Source organism: Moschus berezovskii, chromosome 1, assembly GCF_049115385.1.
Source record: "Moschus berezovskii isolate FMDL1 chromosome 1, NW_MosBer_1.0, whole genome shotgun sequence".
Classification (NCBI taxonomy): domain Eukaryota; kingdom Metazoa; phylum Chordata; class Mammalia; order Artiodactyla; family Moschidae; genus Moschus; species Moschus berezovskii.
The window spans coordinates 78,342,401-78,368,009 of NC_142460.1; the positions used below are offsets into that span (position 1 = coordinate 78,342,401).

Here is a 25,609-nt window from a genome sequence, read left to right on the forward strand (position 1 = left end):
TCCATGCATTGTCAGTGTGGTCTTTCTGTGGGAACACAAAGGACAGACACATGGACAGTAAAGAGAAAATTACTTAGATCCAATCTGCAAGCTTCCTTGAGACCATTTGTCTTGTAAACGGCCTGCTATCTACAATGAAGAATAATGGACCCACTCAATTACATTTAATCGAAATCTGCAACCACCTTTTAAGAATCTACTATGGTAGAAACTAGAAATACTAAGATAAAAGAGAAGTGGTTCCTCCCCAAAGGACCCTCACCATGGATCACCTTGGAGTTCTGTGTGTTCACTTGCTTTATTCCTCCAACAAAAGTTTGTTGAACTTGTTGAGCTGACAAAATGTGTGCTAAGTACTGTGACAACAATAAAGAAAAGGGCACTCTTCATCCTTGACATTCATGTTCAATTCAGTTCAGTTCTATCACTCAGTCGTGTCCGACTCTTTGCGACCCCATGAATCGCAGCACCCCAGGCCTCCCTGTCCATCACCAACTTCCAGAGTTCACCAAAACTCATGTCCATAGAGTCGGTGATGCCATCTATCCATCTCATCCTCTGTTGTCCCCTTCTCCTCCTGCCCCCAATCCCGCCCAGCATCAGTGTCTTTTCCAATAAGTCAACTTTCGCATGAGGTGGCCAAAGTATTGGAGTTTCAGTCCTTCCAATGAACACCCAGGACTGGTCTCCTTTAGGATGGACTGGTTGGATCTCCTTGCAGTCCAAGGAACTCTCAAGAGTCTTCTCCAACACCACAGTTCAAAAGCATCAATTCTTCAGTGCTCAGCTTTCTTCACAGTCCAACTCTTACATCCATTCGTGACCACTGGAAAAACCATAGCCTTGACTAGATGGACCTTTGTTGGCAAAGTAATATCTTTGCTTTTTATTATGCTATCTAGGTTGGTCATAACTTTCCTTCCAAGGAGTAAGCATCTTTTAATTTCATGGCTGCAATCACCATCTGCAGTGAGTTTGGAGCCCAAAAATATAAAGTCAGTCACTGTTTCCACTGTTTCTCCATCTATTTGCCATGAAGTGATGGGACCAAGTGCCATGGTCTTAGTTTTCTGAATGTTGAGCTTTAAGCCAACTTTTTCACTCTCCTCTTTCACTTTCATCAAGAGGCTTTTTAGTTCCTCTTCACTTTCTGCCATAAGGGTGGTGTCATCTGCATATCTGAGGTAATTGATATTTCTCTGGGCAATCTTGATTCCAGCTTGTGCTTCTTCCAGCCCAGCGTTCCTCATGATGTACCCTGCATAGAAGTTAAATAAGCAGGGTGACAATATACAGCCTTGACATACTCCTTTTCCTATTTGGAGCCAGTCTGTTGTTCCATGTCCAGTTCTAACTGTTGCTTTCTGACCTGCATATCAGTTTCTCAAGAGGCAGGTCAGGTGGTCTGGTATGGCCACAGGACTGGAAAAGGTCAGTTTTCCTTTTTTTTTTTTACTCTTTTTTTTTTATTTTTTCAAAAACAATTTTAGGAATCTTTACTTAAAAACAACCTTATCTTAAAATGGAGTAACTTTGGTTTTACGAGCAGCAAGCAAAGTACAGCAGCAAAAATGCATTACAGGAGCATTAAGTTCTACCTTAGGTCACAGCATCTAATCTGAAATCACACCCATTATATCATTTTTCAGGATATCTGGGAAACAGTTATTTCCCACGATGTCTGAACCATAGCTATTCTATTTTGACATTTAATTGTAAAAAAAAAATTTTTTTTAAATAGCCAAAGCAGATTTCACCATTAATGATGCCAGTGTTTTTCTAGGTATGAGAAGATGCAAGAATTGGAACTCATAAAACCTTTTTCTGAAAAGAGCTAGCTATCTGAAGGCCTGTTCTGCCAGTTTTTTTTTTTTCCAGAGCACAGAGTGCCTCATTCCTGATTTTCACCCTGAACTTCTTTCAGGGGGTGTTGAAGGTCAGCAGCTTGCAATGGTCATGATGTAATCTTTGTAGAGGCAGTTGGCAAGGACCAACTTCCAGTCAGCAGGGTCCCTTCATAGCCACATATCTGACCATGTGACACCATTTCATGGCCATTGTGTCCCGCGGTGCTGGGAAGGCTCATTCCCAGGTCTAGGGAAGTGATGGGCCACTCAGTGTGCTAAAATTGGACCAGGCCTTGCAAGTAGCAAAAGTCTCTGGACCACTGTCTTACTAGCCTCCTGGTCCAGGAAAATATTTCCTCTTGTTGCTTTTTCCCATACCCAGAGTCACATTATTACAATTGTTGATCTCATATGGAACTGTCAGTTCAGCATTATATCACAGGCTCAGTGAAACAAGTGACATAGAAAATAATATAGCCATAATGGCAACCCACTCCAGTGTTCTTGCCTGGAGAATCCCAGGGACGGGGGAGCCTGGTGGGCTTCCGTCTATCGGGTCACACAGAGTCGGACACGACTGAAGTGACTTAGCAGCAGCAGCAGAAGTTATTAGTAAAATAAGAATTATAAGTCAAGAACTTTCATTAGATAAAGCCTGGTATACCCCAAGTCACCTAACTTCATTCGTTAAATGATTATAGTCTGGTATTAATCTCCTGTTGTACATTAAGCAGCATCCGACCTTTATCTGAAGACTGGTTACCGAGATAAGCCTTAGAAACTAACCTAGAGTGTCCTTTTTAATAACTTAATTAAATCTTTTATCCGTATCATGTAACAAGGAACTGTCTCAGCAGTGAGTCTTAGTAAACACTGCTGCTGCTGCTGCTGCTGCTGCTTCGTCACCTCAGTCGTGTCCGACTCTGTGTGACCCCATAGACAGGAGCCCACCAGGGTCCCCTGTCCCTGGGATTCTCCAGGCAAGAACACTGGAGTGGGTTGCCATTTCCTTCTCCAATGTGTAAAAGTGAAAAGTGAAAGTGAAGTCACTCAGTCGTGTCCGACCCTTAGCAACCCCACAGACTGCAGCCTACCAGGCTCCTCCATCCATGGGATTTTGTAGGCAAGAGTACTGGAGTGGCTTGCCATTGCCTTCTCCGGAAAAGGTCAGTTTTCATTCCAATCCCAAAGAAAGACAATGCCAAAGAAGGCTCAAACTACCACACCATTGCACTCATCTCACACGCTAGCAAAGTAATGCTCAAAATTCTCCAAGCCAGGCTTGAGTAGTACATGAACAGTACATGAACCGTGAACTTCCAGATGTTCAAGCTGGATTTAGAAAAGGCAGAGGAACCAGAGATCAAATTGTCAACATCCACTGGGTCATTGAAAAAGCAAGAGAGTTCCAGAAAAGCATGTACTTCTGCTTTATTGACTATACCAAAGCCTTTGACTGTGTGCATCACAACAAACTGTGGAAAACTCTTAAAGAGATGGGAATACCTGGTCACCTGACCTGCTTTTTGAGAAATCTGAATGCAGGTCAGGAAGCAACAGTTAGAACTAAACTTGGAACAACAGACAGTTCTAAATCAGGAAAGGAGTACGTCAAGGCTGTATATTGTCACCCTGCTTATTTAATTTTATGCAGAGTACATCATGAGAAACGCTGGGCTGGATGAAGCACAAACTGGAATCAAGTTTGCTAGGAGAAATATCAGTAACCTCAGATACGCAGATGACACCACCCTTATGGCAGAAAGTGAGAAGAACTGAAGAGCCTCTGGATGAAGGTGAAAGAGGAGAGTGAAAAAGTTGGCTTAAAGCTCAACATTCAGAAAACTAAGATCATGGCGTCTGGTCCTATCACTTCATGGCAAAGAGATGGGGAACCAGTGGAAATAGTGACAGACTTTATTTTGGGGGGCTTCAAAATCACTGCAGATGGTGACTGCAGCCATGAAATTAAAAGACGCTTGCTTCTTGGAAGGAAAGTTATGACCAACCTAGACAGCATATTAAAAAACAGAGACATTACTTTGACAACAAAGGTCCATCTAATGAAAGCTATGTTTTTTCCATTAGTCATGTATGGATGTGAGAATTGGACTATAAAGAAAGCTGAGTGCCGAAGAATTGATGCTTTTGAACTGTGGTGTTGGAGGAGACTCTTGAGAGTCTCTTGGATTGTAAGGAGATCCAACCAGTCCATCCTAAAGGAAATCAGTCCTGAATATTCATTAGAAGGACTGATGCTGGCGCCAATGTTTTGGCCACCTAATGCAAAGAACTAACTCATTTGTAAAGACCCTGATTCTGGAAAAGACTGAAGGCAGGAGAAGTGGATGACAGAGGATAAGATGGTTGTATGGCATCACTGACTCAATGGACATGAGTTTGGATAAACTTCGGGATTTGGTGATGGACAGGGAGGTCTGGCGTGCTGCAGTCCATGGGGTCACAGAGTCAGACACGACTGAGCAACTGAACTGACTGATATGGCACTATACATTTGTCAGACATGAAGAGTTACAACACCAAGAAACCCTAATGTAAACGTATGGAATTTGGTTGATGTATCAGGGTTGGTTCATTAGTTATAATAGATGCACTGCTCTGGACCAGGATATTGATGATGTAAGAGGCTGTGTTTGTTTGAAGTCAGGGGACATATGGGAACTTTCTGTACTCTCCACTCAACTTCCCTGACCCTAAAACTACTCTTTAAAGAAGTGTGTATATATATGTGTGTGTGTGTGTGTGTGTGTGTGTAAGTATAATCAGCCCAGATAATCCATTCTGGGGCCTTGAAAGTTTTGATTAGTGGGCAAAGCTGTCAAATTAACAACATAAAACAAATTAGCCTATCCACCGGGAAACCTACATTAAAATTACCTGGGGTGTCCTTTAACGGTGAAGATTGTGGAGTCATATCCTAGATTTCCTGAATCAGAATTTCTTAGTGCTGGGAGCTGGTAATCTGCAGTTTTGAAAGTTCTTCAAGTTGTTTTATATTCCATAAGGTTGGAGAATCATTCTTCTCTTTCATTTCCACACTTTTTTTTGTATATAAAGCAATACCAAATTGATTCCAAATGTTTTTAATAACTTTATCTTCTTATTGGGAATAATCAGCAAGCTTAAAATTCATTAAATTATTACATTTTTTCATATTTTATGAATGAAATAAACCATGTAGATAATACTGAAATATTGGGGACATATATAACTCTGACACATTTTATTAAGAAGGAATAAAAAATGTAAATGATTCATGGTTTGGGCAGCATGGTACAAATATAAGTATAAATCATTTAAAGTTACAATCATCATTAATGCTATCTTTACCATAAGATATGCTAAGAATGTCTCAATAATAGAAATATTTTATTGTTTAAATTCAAGAAAATCATGAAGAAACTGTTCAGCTTTGTGTGTTCATCTGATAAGGAGAGCTAAATATATCCTCCCCATACTTCTTGTTTTTATATATAAAAGATTAGCAGCTATTCTAGTATATCTTTTGCAGAGTTAGTTGCCCCTAAGTGTGTCTTGGATGAAAGAGCCTACCTAGAACTGGTTGTTCAAAATGCTAGGAGAGGTGCTACCATATTGGTTAGATGACAGTGACTCTAACACAACTCCCACAACCCCAATCCTATGCAGCAAAATCTGAGTGCCAAGAAAAACTCTGCTACCAAATCTCAATTGTGTCTTTCCGGAACAAAAACTTTTATGTAATGTCATACTGCCATCTCCATATCTTATGGAATCCTTCCCCAAAGCCACAATGCCTCACCAAGGCCACAGCTGCTGCTGCTGCTGTTAAGTTGCTTCAGTTGTGTCCGACTCTGTGCGACCCCATAGATGGCAGCCCACCAGGCTCTCCCGTCCCTGGGATTCTACAGGCAAGAACACTGGAGTGGGTTGCCATTTCCTTCTCCAATGCATGAAAGTGAAAAGTGAAAGTGAAGTCGCTCAGTCGTGTCTGACACTTAGTGACCCCATGGCCACAGAGGCAGAGCCATATCCAAGGTCATTTCCGGAACTGATTGAGCCCCTTTGGAATCATTGCCAAAGCTCTGCTGAACATCACCAGCAAGCTTCCTGACCCATATTAGGCAAAAATGCTCACTCTGGTACTCACCTTATAATACCCCAATAAATCACCCACCCTTCTGCAGGAACTTTCCTTATCTTGAGGTTATAAAAATTAGCTACTAACCTACCAAAAGCATCAACTCTCACTAGTCTGTCAGGAGGTCGGCCCTCTGTGCTTGCAGCGACCACATTCTCTCTGCTCTTTATTCTTAATAAACCCACTCCTTTCTGTGATACTCCGTGTCTGGAAATTCTTTTCCAACCAACATATTAACTGCCATGACATAGTACATTATTTTCATATATTTTCTTTAATGACCCATTTACTCTAATAGTTTGAGGTTCTTTAGTAAGCTGAAACGGAATGTCAGTTTTTTCAGGTTTTTTTTAACCATTTCTGTAAGTCATCTATCCTCCCTTCTGTACAATAACACACACACACTTTCTCACCCATTCCACTTGTGCAGTAGTTTATGTATTTGCTCAAATAGATACTCAAAGAAGGCAATGGCAAGCCACTCCAGTACTCTTGCCTAGAAAATCCCATGGATGGAGCAGCCTGGTAGGCTGCAGTCTGTGGGGTTGCTAAGGGTCGGACACGACTGAGTGACTTCACTTTCACTTTTCACTTTCACACATTGGAGAAGGAAATGGCAACCCACTCCAGTGTTCTTGCCGGGAGAATCCCAGGGACGGGGGAGCCTGGTGGGCTTCCGTCTATGGGGTCACACAGAGTCGGACACAACTGAAGTGACTTAGCAGCAGCAGCAGCAGCAAATAGATCCTAACCTTTGCTATCCACTTTGTATGAGGTCTATTGCATTATTCTCAGAAGCATCTGAGAATGCTAAGGCCTCAAACTGTTGAATGTTACAAGCTATTTTTGAAATAATTAGACCATGTACACTGGAAATTCAGAAATTCATCTCTTCTTCTTTACTTTTAAGCGGCTGCAACCTCATTATTTTAAAACAAATGGCTATCAAATTGCATTACTTTACCATGAATGATCTGCCCCTAATCTATGGTAAGAAGAACAGCAAGATACAGATACAGTAAATCAAAGTATGTTGACCCATACTGGCCAATTAAATATTCTGGACTTTTCTCCATTCCATCAATTGTGCTTTTAATTTGGTATCTGGTAAACAATGAAGCAGTTTAAGCCATTAGTCTGCACTTGCTTGATTATACCTGTTGACAATGATTTTTACATTAATTCAGACACCCCCTAGTATATTATTGAGTATGCATGTATACTCAGTCATGTCCAGCTCTTTGCAACCCCATGGACTGTAGTCCACCAGACTCCTCTGTCCATGCAATTTTCCAAGCTAGAATACCAGAATGGGTTGCCATTTTCTACTCCAGGGGATCTTCTTGACCTAGTGATTGAACCCAGGTCTCCTGCATTGCAGGCAGATTCTTTACCAACTGAGTCACCAGGGAATCCCATAGGTTGGTGCAAAAGAAATGGCAGCTTTGCACTGTTGAAATTTGCTTTTTGGTATTGGAATACATTCTTAAATAAATATGGTTATGTTATACATCATTTTAATGTGCATTTCTTGCTTTATGTTTTTCTGCTAATGACTTATTGCTTGCTGTTTATTTTATATTTATTTTAGACTACAGAAATGATGTTAGGCAAAAAGCAAATTCGTGAGATCTTTTTATTTGAGTTCAAAATGGGACGTAAAGCAGCAGAGACAACTCGCATCATCAACAATGCATTGGGCCCAGGAACTCGTAGCAAATGTACAGTGCAGTGGTGATTCAAGAAGTTTTGCAAAGGAGATGAGAGCCTTGAAGATGAGGAGTGGCTGGCCCAGAAGTTGACAACGACCAATTGAGAGCAAGCATTGAAGCTGATACTCTGACAGCTACAGAAGTTGCCAAAGAACTCAACATCGACCATTCTATGGTCATTTGGCATTTGAAGCAAACTGGAAAGGTGACAATTCTCTATAAATCAGTGCCTCGTAAGCAGACTACAAATAAAAGAAAAATCATCATTTTGAAGGGTCGTCTTCTCTTACTCTATGCAACAATAATGAAATGTTAATGATTGAGAAATGTCTCAATCAGATTGTGATGTGTGACAAAAACTGGATTTTATATGACAGCCAGCAATGACCTGCTCAGTGGTTGGACCACGAAGAAGCTCTAAAGCACTTCCCAAAGCTAAACTTGCACCAAAAAAAGGTCATGGTTACTCTTTGGTGGTCTGCTGCTGGTCTGATCCACTACAGATTTCTGAGTCCTGGCAAAACCATTAGATCTGAGAAGTATGTTCAGCAAATCGATGAAATGCACAGAAAACTGCAACTCCTGTAGCCAGCACTGATCAACAGAAAGGATCCAATTCTTCTCAATGACAATGCCTAAGCACAGGTCGCACAACCAACATTTCAAAAGTTGAATGCAGTGGGCTATGAAATTTCACTTCATCTGCCATATTCACCTGACCTCTCGCCAACTGACTACCACTTCTTCAAGCATCTGGACAATATTTTTCAGGGAAAACGCTTCCACAACCAACAGTAAGCAGAAAATCCTTTCCAAGAGTTTGTCAAATCCTGAAGTATGAATTTTGTGCTACAGGAATAAACAAACTTATTTCTTATTGGCAAAAACATGTTGATTGTAATGGCTCCTATTCTGATTAATAAAGATGTCTTTGAACCTAGTTATAATGATTTAAAATTCACAGTTCAAAACTGCAATTACTTTTGTACCAATGTAATAACTCAGTAGCATTATGTCACATTCATATATATTAGTCTATGTTACCCACAGTCACTTTATAAATGCGTCATACATTAATTGCTGTATTTACTAACTCTATTTGCTTAGTAATCTAACAGGATAGATATAAGTATTTGCTTGTCAGGCATGGGGAACATCTACCCTGTATCCAGTTGGTATATTCCACATCTTTATTGCATCATTTATTCTTTCCATTCTTTCCTTGTATCATCAAGTTTAAAATTATTTCTCCTTTACATTTAAGAAATTCCAATATTAGATTGATAAAGAAAAAATTCTTATTATGGAAGATTGGAAAAAGACACATAATCATCACTGTATTTATATTTAGTTATCTGAATTGGGACTTCTTTTTCAAGAGTATATAGTGAACTGATCTAGAAAATCTAAACCTTTCTGTCCTACATTCTCTGTAGTCCCAAAGAAAATATTGAGTTTGTGTATCAGGTTAAATGTTCAGTTCAGTTCAGTTCAGTCGTGTCTGACTCTCCGCGACCCCATGAATCACAGCACGCCAGGCCTCCCTGTCCATCACCAACTCCCGGAGTTCACTCAAACTCATGTCCACAGAGTCGGTGATGCCATCCAGCCATCTCATTCTTGGCCGTCCCCTTCTCCTTCTGCCCCCAACCGTTCCCAGCATCAGAGTTTTTTCCAGTGAGTCAACTCGTCGCATGAGGTGGCCAAAGTATTGCAGCTTCAGCTTTAGCATCAGTCCCTCCAATGAACATCCAGGATTGATCTCCTCTAGAATGGACTGGTTGGATCTCCTTGCAGGTTAAATGTAGCTGGGTCTAAAAATGCTACTACTCTTAAAATAAATACAAAGAAAATGTTGAGTTTGTGTATCAGGTTAAATGTAGCTGGGTCTAAAAATGACGTCATTTGGTTTGGGAAAGAAGATTCTACTGCCCAAGGCTATAAATATAAAAAGCTCCCAAAGAAGTTTCTCAGAGAAATTTTAGTCATTTGTCCTATGGATGCTTAAGACCCAAGCACCAAGGTGAACCTCTTGAAAGTGAAACTTCTCAAGTCAAGGACCATTGTTTGACTTTCTGTTGGTCTTCAGTAGTGGTGCTGACTAACAGATCAGTTGCTGATCACTGGTGGGAGATCAGGACCAGATTTAGCTCCTCACACATATGGTTGCATATTCCGTAGGTGCTTCTTGCACATTTCTTGCCTGTCTTGGGTTCATTCCAATGACTGAATGGTTCAGGGAAGCATAAACAATGCCCTGTTTGTTTTCTTCCAGACTTGCATTAAAATAAACCCCAGGCTCTCTCCGGACCCTGAACCAGGGGTCGTTATCATAAATTCCAGTTTCTGAATGCAATGTTTGGGAACTTTCTATGATGTTGACTTCAGTTGGCTCAATCCTAAAGAACTGGGGAACATCAGCCTAAAAGAGAAAAAAAAAAGATTTCTTTAATTACAACTTAAGGATGTGATAGTGCGTATCCACTAGGAAACTATGAGTGTAGGATAAATTGAGTGGTTATATATGGAGAGAAATAATCTATTCTTCGTTGCAGGTGTTGACATCTACTCCTTAAAGCAGATTCTCACTTATTAAAGGGTGACAGGCTTAAAGACCACTATGCTCTTCTGAAAGAGTTATTTTGTGCTTTTTAAACATATATTTATTTTTAATTGGAGGATAATTGCTTTACAATATTGTGAAGTTTTCTGCCATACATCAACTTGAGTCAGCCATAGGTATACATATGTCCCAACCCTCTTGAACCTCCTTCCCATCTCCCACCCCATCCCAACCTTCTAGGTTGTCACAGAGCAATGGGTTTCAGCTCCCTTTTATTTATGGTCATTTTTGAGTTCACAGAACCCTTTTTGATCCCTCTTTGAAATGGAAATCACACATCAGATTAATGAGAAAAGCATAAAATATCCCTTTAGAACATCAGGAGATGTGTAATATAATGTATAGCATTAACACAGTTTAGGATAAAACAAAGATAAAGCAGAACAGTTATTCTCTAAGGGACAAAAAGAATAAATACTATGAAGAATAATCCAACCAGTCCATTCTAAAGGAGATCAATCCTGAGTGTTCATTGAAAGAACTGATGCTAAAGTTGAAACTCCAATACTTTGGCCACCTCATGCGACAAGTTGACTCACTGGAAAAGACTCTGGTGCTGGGAGGGATTGGGGGCAGGAGGAGACAGGGACAAAAGAGAATGAGATGGCTGGATGGCATCACCAACTCGAGGGACATGAGTTTGAGTGAACTCCGGGGGTTGGTGATGGACAGGGAGGCCTGGTGTGCTGTGATTCAAGGGGTCACAAAGAGTCGAACACAACTGAGCAATTGAACTGAACTGAAGATATATTATTATGATTTGAAACCTGGGACTGGAAGTTGCTGTCAGTTTGATGTGGGTGGACAAAGCTTAGAAAAATTTCTAAAAATATTCCAGTTGTTATTTCCACCACAAGGATATTCTTACACTTCCAAATTGAGTCAAATATCTTAAAGTTTTCAAGAAACTTTACATAAGTTTAGTGAACTTATGTAAATTAAAAGTACTGAAACCTGATTTTTAAAAAATTTTTTCAGTTATTTATTAGCTATTTCTACCTATACAAGGGACCCGGCTGATAAAAAATGAAGATACCATGTTAATGCTAAGACTTGTTATTTCAATTTTCTAAATCCCAATTTTACCAGTCAATTTATGTTCTTGAGGTTTAGCCTAGTTTCTTTGAGGTATCAGGTCTATAACCTGATATGCCTAACCTGATAATCTATATGCCTTACCTGCTCTTCTGTCATCCACATTGTGATGTGTACAGAGTTCTATACTGGTGCCTCAGTGGTAAAGAAACTGCCTGCAATGCAGGGGAGCCTGGTTTGATCCCTGGAGAAGGGAATGGCAGCCCACTCCAGTATTCTTGCCTGGAGAATTCCATGGACAGAAAAGTTTGGCTAGTTATATAGTCTATGGGATCTCAAAGAGTCGGTTTCGACTGAGTAACTAACACACACACACACACACACACACACCCACACCCACCATGCAAACATGTCTAACTCTGTTCTGACAAATGAAGTGTTAACTGCTGAGTACACTGCCTCCCTGTGATGGCCTAGCTGCCTAGGAAATAACACCGAGGCTGAATGATTGAAAGAAGCAAGATTCATTTAAACTTCTTCGTCTCTTGACTCAGATGGAAAGTGTCTCAAAGAAACACTACTACAGTCTCTGGAGGAGCTCTGGAGAAGAAGACTGTCATGTGACCTAATAACTGAAAGGTTGTTGCTGAACCACGAAAGACGCCAGGATTCTTGGCCTCCAGAGGAGACAAATTCAATCTGGGGCCAGAGACAAGGCTTGATGGCTCAGAGGTTTTGTGTAATAAAGTTTTATTAAAGTATAAAAGAGATAGAGAAAGCTTCTGACATAGACATCAGAAGGGGGCAGAAAGAATACCCGCCTGCTAGTCTTTAGTTGGATGTTATATAGTTACTAGCAGTCTGTTAATGAAAGAAAGGAATGTCTCAAAACTCAGGGAATGGCACCAGGCTCCTCACCCACAAGATGCATTTTGAGATAATCTTGGCACCAGGGGAGTCATCCCGGGCCATAATACGATTGATTTGAATCTTGAAGAAAGGCAGATTGTCACACAAATAGTTTTGTTTATATGGATTAAGAGAACAATGTATGAGTATAACATACTGGTTTGTCAAGTCAGTTCTGAGCCGTGACTTGAAGACAGAGTCTGGGGTAAATGCATAGTACATAACATAGCTTAAGACAAACATTTCCATAAGAAAAATGTATTGATTAGCTCAAAATTTGAGAAAAGTTCAGGTGGAACCAGGTGTCATTATGGCAACACAGTATTTTAAGAGAAACCTCTTTTTAAATTTGTATAGAGAAGGGGAAAAATATATATCACTAGTTTGTTTCCTTCTGCTGCTTAAGAGAGAGATAAAAAAGTGTCTGACACTTGTAGCCTGTTTCCTCTCTTTGGAGAACCCTGGCCTTCCTGCCTGTTACTCTTTCATAACTAGCCATAAATCTTTAACATATCAACAAGGTCTCTGTTGTACTTTTAAATTTATGTAGGTTGTCAACTCAATTACCTGCCTCCCATTCCAAAAGGTGGCTGGTTTCCATGGAAAATTTTGTTAGGGTAAATTAGATAAAAGAAAACATGGTGGCTGAACCTATTCTGTGGCACCTGATCAATGTGGGTGGGTGCCACAAGGCTGGCGCACCATGGTGTGGGGGGGGGAGTAGAGATGGCAGGGCTGAAGCAGCTGTCTTATTCTATATCTGTACAGCACTCCACAGTTTGTAAAGCACTTTAGAAAATATGCAGTACACTTATTTATACTATACAAGTACTTTCATACCTTCAATGGACATGCTGGAATAGGATTAAAATTTTGACTTTTAAAAGTATGTTTTATACTATCCTTTCTCTACTTTGGATTTCTATTCCACTGGTTCACATACAAGTTCCCTCTTAACCAAATTTGAGTCTCAAAGGTCTAACACAGTATCTCTTTGATTATTTTCTGAAATGCTTGACAACTCAAATGGGGCAAAACTCTGAATTCCCATGAAATACATGAAGATCATAAAACAAAATTTCCTGATAATTGTACACATAGAAAACCCCCTCTTGAGTTCAACTGCAAATCATAAATAATTCATCCAGTTTACACAGAAAGAAATGTAACTCTATTTTAGCCAACCTGGGCTTTACATGCCCAGTAAATTATTTAGATTTTTGTTTTTATCTTGCCAAAGCATGATTGATCTTAGTTCCCTGACCAGGGATAAAACCCAAGGCCCCTGCAGTGGAAGTTTGGAGTCTTAACCACTGGACTGGTTAAGGAACCAGGGAAGCACCTAGATCATTGTTTTAATGCTGTCATAGCTTTTAGTGCTCATTGTAACAGAGTGCAGTTTGTTGTTGTTCACTATAGAAAGAAAGGAAATCACATTTAAGAAAATTTCCCTATGTGAAGAAACAAAACCTTAGCACCCAACACGATGATACTAAAAATTTCATGCAAGTTTCTTAATTTGAATTTATTTACTTTTATTTAATATTAAGCTACCTGGTGGGGAATGCTGAGTGCCAGTTAATATTATATGTAGAACTATTGGTTATTTCTGCCTCTGGCATTTCTGGAAATTTTAAGACGTTGAATACATCTTTATTACTACTCCTAATGGAAACACCCACACCCACACAAATTATTTTTATGGTACCTTGTTTATGACTATTTGTTTTTAATCAGAGCTACATAAAATTTTTTCCAGAAATATGTTGCTTCATTTTGCATTCTATTTTGAGTTCCAGTCTTTACAGAACATTGAATCCAAAAGAAAGGTCTAAACTGGTATTCCAAGAGCTTGTGGGGAAACTACTCTGCTTCTGAAGCACCCTTTGCTTTGTCTACCAGGTTTCCCCCTTAATAAGCACACACACATTATGAGTGACTTTTGCATAGTAACTAGACCTGTGATCGTGCTTCTTTATCTGCTGGTATGACTCATTAAGAAATCATACTTGATTTAATGAGTTATTTATGATTCATTCTTTTATTTACTCCCAACTGCAGGAGATAGTGAAGGGCAGGGAAGTCTGGCATGCTGCAGATCATGGGGTCACAGAGAGACGGACACGACTTAGTGACTGAACAACAACCCTTCTGGAAACACTTAAGGCATTTTTGTGAGAATAAACCAACAGCCTGAAGTCACATATTAGGTTGAGAACAGAGTCAACACTGTACAGTTCAGCCTCTGACTTTTCTTCTTAGGTTCTACACTGTCTTCTATGCCTAATAAGACTCACTTATGAGATTTGCTAATCCCAAGGAAGAGCTTCCTAGGTAGCTCAGTGGTAAAGAATTTGCCTTCCAATGCAGGAGACACAGGTTTAATCCCTCGGTCTGGAAGATCCCTTGGAGAAGGAAATGACAACCCACTTCAGTATTCTTGCCTAGGAAATCCTATGGAGAAAGGAGCCTGGTGGGCTACAGTCCATGGGGTCACAAAAGAGTTGGACATGGCTTAGCAACTAAACAACAGTCTGGAAGAATCTCTGCTACAGACTAAAGTAAATGTAAAATAAACATATTTTTAAAGTAAGTAAATATATATAGCATTTAGAACAGTGCTTGGCACATGGTGTTACATAGACTCAACCAATACAATAATGTAATTAGCCTCCTATTAAAATAAATAAATTTTAAAAAATAAAAATTAAATTAAAAAATAAATAAATTTTTTAAAATATATAAATATTAGCATGGTATAACACAGGTTGTGTTATATACCATCAAACATACCAGGTTAGTATCCCTTCCTGTTGAATTAGAAAGCTTCTTTTGTCTCCCTGCAATTCAAAAAGAAAAATAAAAAACCAAAAGAGGTAATGAACATCACAAAATAAAATTCTTCCTCAATTCCTTGTACATTAGGGCCATTTAAGAATAGGGGTTCTAGAATCAGATTGCTAGGTTGAAATTCAGTCCCAGAGGTGGGGACGCCTCCCTACACAAATTCAGCCACGTGCACACCATCCACAGCATTATTAGTTTGGGCTTCTTTGTTTGCTATGTCCATCGTGACACACAAACCTCTGTTTGTGAGAATCCGTGCTGTCCATTGTGTTCATTGGTTCTTCACTTCTCACTCCAGAACGGCCTATGGCAGAGCCAAGAGGAAGGCACAGGACCTAGCCCGGCACTTTAAAAACCTGGGAATCTTTTTTCTGGGGACATTCTGTATGTAATGCCACACTCACAGATGTCCTGTCACCTTCACAGCTGGGACCTTCTCTGGCCTAGTTCACTTTGGATGTGGTAAATCAAAAGATTTACCCTTGTTTTTTTCTTTCCTGAAGCTCCAGCTACCTCATGAAAGGTGGTGGAAACTGGAGGGGGGACCATTGAAAGAGCCTTGGTGTTGCAGAAGTGGAGTTGGAGTCACAGAGCAGTCTCTCAGCATCCTGAGAATGTTCTAGGCTCCAGAAGTCCTCACCACAAAACACGAAGAGCACTTTTGCTCAGACAAGGCTTTCTCTTGTGGCAGAAATAAGGATTGCTCTGTCCAGCTTAGCTTCTATAGCTACATTGTGACTGCTGCTGTGGAAAAGGGAATTGGACAAGATGACTGAGGGGAAAAAGGAAAGAGAGAGAGGACTGACCTGCTTTCGACCCCAGCTAGACAAGAATTCGTCATATCCCTCTCTGTTATGTGTTTAAGTGTTCGCTAATGGAAAAGAGTCTGATGCTAGGAAGGATTGGGGGCGGGAGGAGATGGGGACGACAGAAAATGAGATGGCTGGATGGCATCACCGACTCGATGGACATGAGTTTGAGTGAACTCCGGGAGATGGTGATGGACGGGGAGGCCAGGCATGCTGTGATTCATGGGGTCACAAAGAGTCGGACCTGACTGAGCGACTGAACTGAACTGAACTGAACTGAATGACCTTAAGTGAATTCGTACAGAAATAGAAAGTAATTGTTTTCAAAATATCACCTCTCTGATCATAGTCAAAACCATGTTTTTCAATTACATTATTGTTGGGTGGGGATTCAGTTCAAGCATCTGTTTATGATGGCAACAGTAAGCACAGACATAAGAATTTCCTCTGGGGGCACTGGGTCTTCATTTAGACAGGGGTGTGGATGACTGGCATGATGTGATATGACTGTGGAAGACAGGAACAGACAAATAAATTCAATGCAGACATGTTGATCTGTGAAATTATTTCAACCTCCTTTTCAACACCCTGAATGTCAGAAGAGTTCCTCCTATCATGGACCCAAGTAGAATGAGTAAGTCCCAGCAATATTACCTCCTCACCACAAGCCTTTTCTGTGGTGAGCATGCCTCTTCAAGACTAGAGGAGATCTGAATTCATCCATTTGGCTTTCTGGTGGAAAGATGAGTTATTCCCCAGGAAATCATTGTCCATGGTTTAGAGTAGAATATTGTGGAAAAAACCACCAGAAACTAAAAATCTATTAGCTATTGTAAATGAAACCCCATATGTGTGGCACAGAGCAGCAGAGAGAAGATGGAACTCACCTTGGTGCCTTCTAAGGCAGCAGAATAGGTAGAAACAGGTAATAAGTAGAGGTAAAGCCCCCAAAGGAAGCAAACTATAAAGGATCCATTGTCGGTCTACCATCTCTTCCTTGGAGAGTGGTCTTGAGGCATTCTTTGTATCTGAAATGTTCATTAATACTCAAGACAGTTAGAAAATACGGGACAAATGAAGTAACACCCTCTGAACTGTCAGAACTTAAATGGAGTTCTAGCTGATGCCTCTATTTCTCTTTTAAGAGGTTTCTCCCAAGAACCCCAGGACTTAGTCCTCTCCCCCACCTCTTGCTTTAATGCTGAGTGTATGTGAGTGGCTATAATTTATCTTTCAATTCTTCTAGGGCTAATCTCCTGTAAAACACTATCCATAACAGCTCTCAGAAAGTATTTCACCATGCGTTTTCATTTACAACGTCTTATTTAATTTTCATAATGATCACTTAAGAAAAGTAAACAGAGGAGAAGAAAGGCAAGGAGTATTTCTTTTTTTAAATCCAGTCACTTGTTCTGAGAAGAGTAATTGTCCTAAGACTTGCCAGAAGTCCAACAGCTAGTAAATGGCAGTTGCCGGGACTCAATCCAACATGTTTTTGAAACAAAATTGAAGTTCCTTTAACACAATGCTTTGTGTTGTCTCATTAACCCTGATATTTCCAAATACTTTATTATCTTCAAATATCTTTGGTATCTCCAGATATGCTTCTATGGGCATACAACTGGTTCCCATTATTATTGATCAATGTTACTGTGCATTATGGAGAAGGAAATGGCAACCCTCTCCAGTACTCTTACCTGGAGAATCCCATGGACAGAGGAGCCTGGTAGGCTACAATCCATGAGGTCACAAAGAGTCAGACACGACTGAGCAACTAACACACACACAATGTGCATTAAGGCCCTGTTTTTCCATGATAGGTTGTAACCTACTAGTGGGTCATGCAACAGCTTAACAGATAACAAATGAAGTCAAAAAACGAAAGATAACAAAAAAGAAAATATCAGAATTCATCATAAATCTTTTAATTTTGTACTTGTGCTCAATTTTATTTGTTCAGGAAGGCTTTATTTCTAGATATATTAACCTAGTTATACATTCCTTCCTCATATCCTTGGTTTTGGGGTAAATGTGGTCAGGAGCTACTGGATCTGGGCATGAAGTAGTTTGGTAATTGAGTGGTAACAAATACTGTATTGTTCATGTGGCAGCTGCTATTTAGTTTGGGCGAGCAGCCAACTTATTACGAACAGTGACAGATTTAACTGTCTGGGGGAGGGGAATGGATAGGAGCACAGGACTGTTTCCCACAACAGATAACTTAGTACAAACAAATCCACTCAGTGAAGAAGATGCAACCTGTATTACTTTCCAACCACATAACAATCTATTTCCTTGAATTTATTTGGCAAGTTTGATACTTACTTATAAGATGATGTTCTGAATTATTTTGAGTCCGTTCTGAAATAGAAAAACAAGATAAAGAATTGGAATTGGTTGTGAAAACAATGAAGGTTCTACTCAGATTTGTCCAAAATCAGAGCTAGTTTCCGAGAAGACATCTGTATTTACATACTTACAGAGAATTCAATAATTCAGCTGAAAGGCAGTTTGGAAAATGTGTAGATCATCACTTCAAGTTCATGGACAAAAGTCCCTGGGTTTATTTTGAGTCTCAAAGAAAGACTGTAAAACACTACTACATTTAAAATGGAAAACCAAAATGTGTATAGCACATGGAACTCTGCTCAGTGTTATGTGGCAGCCTGGATGGGAGGGGAGTTTGAGGGAGAATGGATACACGTATATATGACCGAGTCCCTTTGCTGTCCACCTGAAACTATCACAATATTGTTTATCAAATTTAATTTTTTTTAAAAGAGAGACTGTATAAATACAACCCAACCTTCCTCTGTCTGCTTTGACTCCCTCTTTCCACCTCCTTAATTATAAGGAAACAATTCATCCTATAGGACTCTTTTGAGCAATTGGAATAACAAGATATACATTCAGCAAGTGCTCCAAGGGAGTACAGAATGCCACAAGGAAAGAAGGCTTTTGATGATGTGGTGGGAACTAATTCTGGAAAAAAGATTGTGCTTCTCACCTTCTGCCCACTCCTACACCCCCACTCTCCTGCTAAAATCATCACTATCTGCCTTTGTGAAGCTCCTAATCAGGGATTGATTGACCAAAGGCAGACTGGAGAGAACAGAATTGCAGGCCAGTGTATATTTCAGTGACTATTCTGTTGACTTTCCTCCCGAGACTTTGCAAACTGCTTTTCTTCCTTCTGGGAGATAATTGCTTTCCCAGATAACAATTGGATAAGCATCCAGACCCAGACTCTGTCACAATCCTGCTTTCACAAGGACCAATTGACCCAGGGATCGAACCTGGGTCTCCTGCATTGTAGGCAGACTCTACTGTCTGAGCCACCAGGCAACTCACTGATTTTTAACTTGAACATAAAAAGCAAAGCAGAGTCAGGCATAAAAACAGGAAAAGTTCCAATACTCCATAAGAAAGATATTTCAAGGGGAAAAATGAAAGATTTTATATCATAGCACCAAAATTTATTTACCAAAAGCATGGTCCTGAAATATAATTTCAGAGTATATTTTTCTCCTTACATCATTCTCAGCTCATTGAGTACTCCCTGATACAGAAAGAAAATAATTTTTCTTTGACACTCTTCTTGTTATGTTTGTTTTAATCACTTCACAAAAGGAAAATCCACACCCAATTCAAAGACAATTTCTAAATGAGTTATTTGACTATTGTAAAGGAAGCAAGGATGATCCAAAGAAATATGACACAGTTCCTGCTTGCCAGTGTATCATAACCCTTCATGGGATAAAAGACATTTCCCTACATATCTGTGGTATAAGGAAATCTGTGATAAATGAGAGGCAAAGACCTTAAATGGCACAAAAATTACTAGGAAAGATAAGTCACTTTTTCTAGGATAAACATAGACAACTTCATAAAGAATTAGAAAATGAGTTGGGCTTGACAGGAGAGGTAGAATTTTGATAGGTGGAGGCAGATTGGTGTCAGCCCAATAGTGTAAGCACTGAGAACGCTCTGCAGGGGACTCAACTAAAGAGTGGCATTATGAAAGAAGCCTATTAGGCAAATTAAGTGTTTCAGGAAGATTTTTGGTTGAAATGAACCAAAAATGGAGATAATTAAAAGACAAGCAGTTCATACAACTAATTGGAATATTTAGAAAGAAAATAGTGAAGGTCTGAACTGATCATGAAGCTCCAGAAGGGAACCAATTACAGAGTGGAAGGCTGTTGACAGACAAGTGTAGAAAGTCAAAGCGAAGTCTTGGAGAATTTCTAATGGGCTCAGGAGCACGAATCATCAATGTGATAAGAAAGGGAATGATAAGAAGGTGAGAGAGTAGGAAATTAGAAGAACAGAAATCTTGAGAGGGAACTTAAAATGCCCTTCATGTCGCCTACACTGCTTTTAGATGTCCCCTTTCACTACTTCACCCTTCACACTCTTCTCCGGTCATCCCCTTGGGACATACAGTTTAGGAGGGAATGCTGCCTCCCTTCCCGCTGAAGTTAGGCCTCAAGGGAGACAGATTGTCGATCTTAATTTCAACTCTGAGTTAACATCTATCCTTCTCAAACTATTCCCAAAAATTGCAGAGGAAGAAAAACTTCTGGACTCATTTTACCAGGCCAGTAATATCCTGATAGAAAAATAAGAAAACCACAAGAAAAGAGTGTTTTAGGGCAATATTCCTGATGGAAATACATGTAAAAATCATGGTGAATGATCCTGATGCAAAGAAAACAAAGATATCATTAAAAAAAAGAGAAAACTACAGGCTAACATCAATGATAAACATATATGGAAAAATCCTCACAAAATAATAGCAAACAGAAACCAATAATACACTAAAAGGATCAAATACCATGACCAAGTGGGATTTATCCCATGGATGCAAGAATGGTTCAATATCTGCAAATCAGTCAATATGATACACCACATGAACAAATTGAAGAATAAAAACCATATGCTCATTTCAATAGGTACAGGAAAAGCTTTTATAAAATTCAGTGCTCACTCATGATAAAAACTGTCTTCAAAGTGGGTACAGAGGAAAAACACCTCAACATAATAAAGGCTATATACGACAAGCCCATAGCTAACATCGTAATCAATGGGGGAAAAGCTAAAAACATTTCCTCTAAGATCAGAAACAAGACAAGGATGCCAATTCTCACCAATTTTATCCAATGCACTATTGGAAGTCTTAACCATAGCAATCAGACAGAAAAAGAAATAAAAGGAATTCAGATTGGAAAGGAAGAAGTAAAACTGTCACTGTCTGTGTTGATAATACAAATTTGTTGAATTCATTTATTGGACCTAGTATAATGGTTTGTGCAGATTTTTAAGGATTTTTTAATATTTAAAATCCTGTCATCTGTGAAAAGAGATAGCTTCACTTCTTCTTTCTAAGTTACTAATAGATGTCTTTTATTTTTCTTACCTACTTGCTCTGGCTAGAACCTCCAGTTCAATATTGAATAGAGATGGCAAAAGTAGACATCTTTGTCTTGTTCCTGTTCTTGAGAGGAAAGCTTTCAGTTTTTTATCATTGAGTATGATATCGGGCTCCTCTGTCCTTGAGATTCTCCAGGCAAGAATATTGAAGTGGGTTGACATTTCCTTCTCCAGGGGAAATTCCCGACCCAGGAATTGAACCCAGATCTCCCTCATTGCAGGCAGATGCTTTACCAACTGAGTTATGTGGGAAGCCCAATGATATTAGCTGTGGAATTTTCATAAACCAACTATTTTTAACTCTCTTCTGCTTTTCTCTATTGGTTTTCCATGTTTCATTCAACACAGTTTGGCCCAACATGACCTGTCCTTCCTCTGTTGTTGATCCTATTGAGGGCCTCTAAGGAGGGATTGGGCTTCCCTGGTGGCTCAGAGGTTAAAGCGTCTGCCTCCAATGCGGGAGACCCGGGTTCAATCCCTGGGTCGGGAAGATCCCCTGGAGAAGGAAATGGTAACCCACTCCAGTATTCTTGCCTGGAGAATCCCATGGACGGAGAAGCCTGGTAGGCTACAGTCCACGGTGTTGCAAAGAGTCGGACACGACTGAGCGACGGAACGGAACAGAGGAGGGATTGGTAGGCAGCAAAACCATGACTATTCTCAAAACTCATCAAGGAGTCAGGTTGTTTGTATGCTGATTGCCCTCTGTGCAAGCTGTGAACTGTTAACAAGGATGTAACTGTTTGAGCAACACAAACATAAAAGTTCAAGGATTTATTATCAGAAAGTCAAGGACTGATAAATACAAGAAAAAAATTTAAAAGGCAAAAAGTAAAAAGCTGTCTGCTATTAAATTTGATATTCATTTTGCAATTTTTTCTCATGATTCTGTGATAAAATTTTAGACTTATCAAATAAATGTTATATCCCCTAGAGGCAAGATCAATGATTTTACTATATATTTTTTCTCTACTCTTCACTGTCTCACTCCAAAACACACAGTCACATATGTGACCACACATCACAAACTATGATTTTACATGAGTTCAATGTCTAACATAATCACTTGAGAATCTGAGCCCTCTTATTCTTAAAACATGACAAAAAAAATTAGATAGTCTTGATATCTAGAACTCACCTGTCACATTAATAGTAACTGAATGGCTTTCAATGAATCCAGATGAAGAGTTCACAAAACAGCGGTATGACCCACTGTCACTTGCAAGCACTTGATTAAAATGCAAAATAAAAACTGAAATAAGCTTCCTTTCTTCCCAACCCATAGACCCCTGAAGTCTATCCCCAAGATGTAAACAATTGTTTCCTTCAAGCTTGCACCAGGTCACAGTAGGTCTAATAGCACAATATTTCATAGGGCATTCCAGTTCAAATGGGTCCCCTGATGATACAACATACATGGAATATTTCTTAATGTAAAGTTGTATATCACATGACTTGTCTCCTGGAAGATAAAAGCAAAATTAAAATCAATTCCATTTTGGAAGGACTAAATATTTGCCACTTCAGTCTACGGCCATACCACCCTGAACGCGCCCGATCTCGTCTAAATATTTGCCACTTCAAAAGTTTCTGTGAAAGATTTACTAAGCACGATTTTATAATTTTCTCAGATAACATTTTATGGTATATTAACTCTTACTAGTAGAGTGTCTGCTGAGACACATAGTAGATACATAATAAATATGTTTAAAAAAGTAAACAATTTTCTCAGTTGTTCAATAATTTTCTCAATTTCCAAAATGTTAACATTTTATTATTATAAAACTATATTTTATTCTAATTAGGTTTATTTTATTATCATGTAGTACCCACTCCAGTGTTCTTGCCTGGAGAGTCCCAGGGACGGCGGAGCCTGGTTGGCTGCTGTCTATGGGGTCGCAGAGTCAGACACGACTGAGGCAACTTAGCAGCAGCAGCAGCTACTCCAAAGTGAGAGTCACTCAGTAATGTCCAACTCTATGTGACCCCATGGACTATACAGTTCGTGGAATTCTCTAGGCCAGAATACTGGAGTGGGTAGCCTTTTCCTTCTCCAGGGGATCTTCCCAACCCAGGGATCTAACCTAGGTCTCCTGCATTGCAGGCAGATTCTTTACCAGCTGAGCCACAAGGGAAACTACTCCAATAGCAGCAAATAATAATAATTTCTTGTTACTTATATTCCAGAGGCTGTTCAAAACATACTACATATTTTAGTCATTTAATCCTCACAACAAAATAATATATTATATTATTATGAATTTGGTTTTCTGCATAAGGAAACTGAGGTAATAAAGACCTTACCTAAAGTTATGTTCTAATAATTAAAATAATCAGGATTTAAACTCATATTAGAGACCATTACTCTATAATTCATTATCCACTACTCTGCTGTTGTTTCTTGAGTAGTAATTACATTTTCTATTACTAGCTCAGGTATAGTTCAATAACTGGGAGAGAAGAAATTTTTGTAGACAAATATTTCCCTATGATAGTTGGCATTACATTTTTTAAAATTTGTTTTTCAATGGCTTTAATGACACCTACCTTGAAATTTTTCCATTCCCTTTTCTATGTAGGAGACATGCAACACAAGATAAATGTTTTGAAATAATTGAATTTTTTATGTTTTCCTAAGTGGGAGGAAAAGCAGTTATCCACCTCTTCTGGAATTTCTGCCTATTGACCTGACATACAGGAAATATATTTTCCTTTGTTTTGGTGGGAAGAGCAAATTTTCCTGGAAACAGATTTTTCCATTATCTTCTCTGAGCCTTCTGTTAGTAATAGTCAGTTGCACATAAAATCTGAAGCTAAGAAAAAAATGTTTTAATTCTCTATATTATTGAATAAGTTCTGTTACCCTTAACTTATCAGGAAAGGTTACACCCGGTAACCTCAGCATCTGAAATATAATTTATAGCCAAGATATATAAAAAAGAAATTTTCTCCAGGCAAACAAAATAATTATTACAAGATTCAAAATTTATCTCATTCTTATTCACAATTCTTACAATTATATTATTATTTCCTATTTAACCCAGAGTATGGAGAAGGCAATGGCAACCCACTCCAGTGTTCTTGCCTGGAGAATCCCAGGGACGGCGGAGCCTGGTGGGCTGCTGTCTATGGGGTCGCACAGAGTCGGACACGACTGAAGTGACTTAGCAGCAGCAGCATAATTATATTATATAATACAGATTAATAACTCTATTTATAATGATAACATTGAATCAACAATAAAATTTTATGTTTAATATTAATACCATCCATTTTTAGAAACAAAGAAGTGTTCAGTCTGTTTTACAAAGAATTTCATCAGAAATGGTTACTTCAAAAAATGTTTTGACTTCCAAAGGGGCAAATTGAATTGTTTAGAATGTACATTTATGTGGAAGTATCCATCTATTAATTGCTGGAAAATGTCGTGCTTTTGACTGTGTGGATCATAACAAACTGGAAAATCTTCAAACAGATGAGAATACCAGACCACCTTGCCTGTCTCAGACATGCAGATGATACTACTCTAATGCTGAAAGTGAAGAGGAACTAAAAAGCCTCTTGATAAGGGTGAAAAAGGAGAGTGAAAAAGCTGGCTTAAAACTCAACATTAAAAAAACTAAGATCATGGCATCTGGTCCAATCACTTTGGAGCAAGTAGATGGGGAAAAAGTGGAAGTGGTGACAGATTTTATTTTTTTGGTCTCCAAAATAACTGTGGATGGCGACTTCAGCCATGAAATTAAAAGACACTTGCTCCTAGGAAGGAAAGCTATGACAAGCCTAGACAGCATATTAAAAGTAGAGACATCACTTTGCCAATAAAAGTTCATATAGTTAAAGCTATGATTTTTCCAGTAGTCATGTATGGATGTGAGAGTTGGATCGTAAAGAAGGCTGAGCACCAAAGAATTGATGCTTTCAAATTGTGCTGGAGAAGACCCTTGGACTGCAAGGAGATCAAACCCATCAATCCTAAAGGAAATCAACCCTGACTATTCATTGGAAGGATTGATGCTGAAGCTCCAATACTTTGGCCACGTGATCTGAAGAGCTGACTCACTGGAAAAGATCCTGGTGCTGGGAAAGATTAAAGGCAAAAGAAAAAGAGGGCAGCAGAGGATGAGATGGTTAGATAGCATTACAGACTCAATGGACATGAATTTGAGCAAACTCTGGGAGGTAGTAAAGGACAGGGAAGCCTGGCATGCTGTAGTCCGTGGGGTGGCAAAGAGTTGAACACGACTTAGCTA

The 25,609-nt window shown here is 39.3% G+C and overlaps 1 protein-coding gene across 3 annotated transcripts in view; it reads right to left on the reverse strand.

Moving 5' to 3' along the window:
* Positions 1 to 7,610: 7,610 nt before the first annotated feature.
* BTLA (B and T lymphocyte associated) overlaps positions 7,611 to 25,609 on the reverse strand; it is a 63,185-nt gene continuing 45,186 nt past the window's right edge. For 2 of the 3 annotated variants that reach the window (XM_088836893.1, XM_088836894.1), the window contains 5 exons: positions 22,495 to 22,818; positions 18,249 to 18,284; positions 16,811 to 16,951; positions 15,061 to 15,107; positions 7,611 to 10,122 (listed from right to left, as the gene is read on the reverse strand). In XM_088836893.1, the coding sequence (XP_088693019.1) occupies positions 9,847 to 10,122; positions 15,061 to 15,107; positions 16,811 to 16,951; positions 18,249 to 18,284; positions 22,495 to 22,818 (824 nt within the window). In that variant the 3' untranslated portion in view covers positions 7,611 to 9,846. Of the gene's footprint in view, positions 10,123 to 11,502; positions 11,641 to 15,060; positions 15,108 to 16,810; positions 16,952 to 18,248; positions 18,285 to 22,494; positions 22,819 to 25,609 lie in introns of all 3 variants that reach the window. The other variant, XM_088836898.1, reaches the window with a different exon arrangement.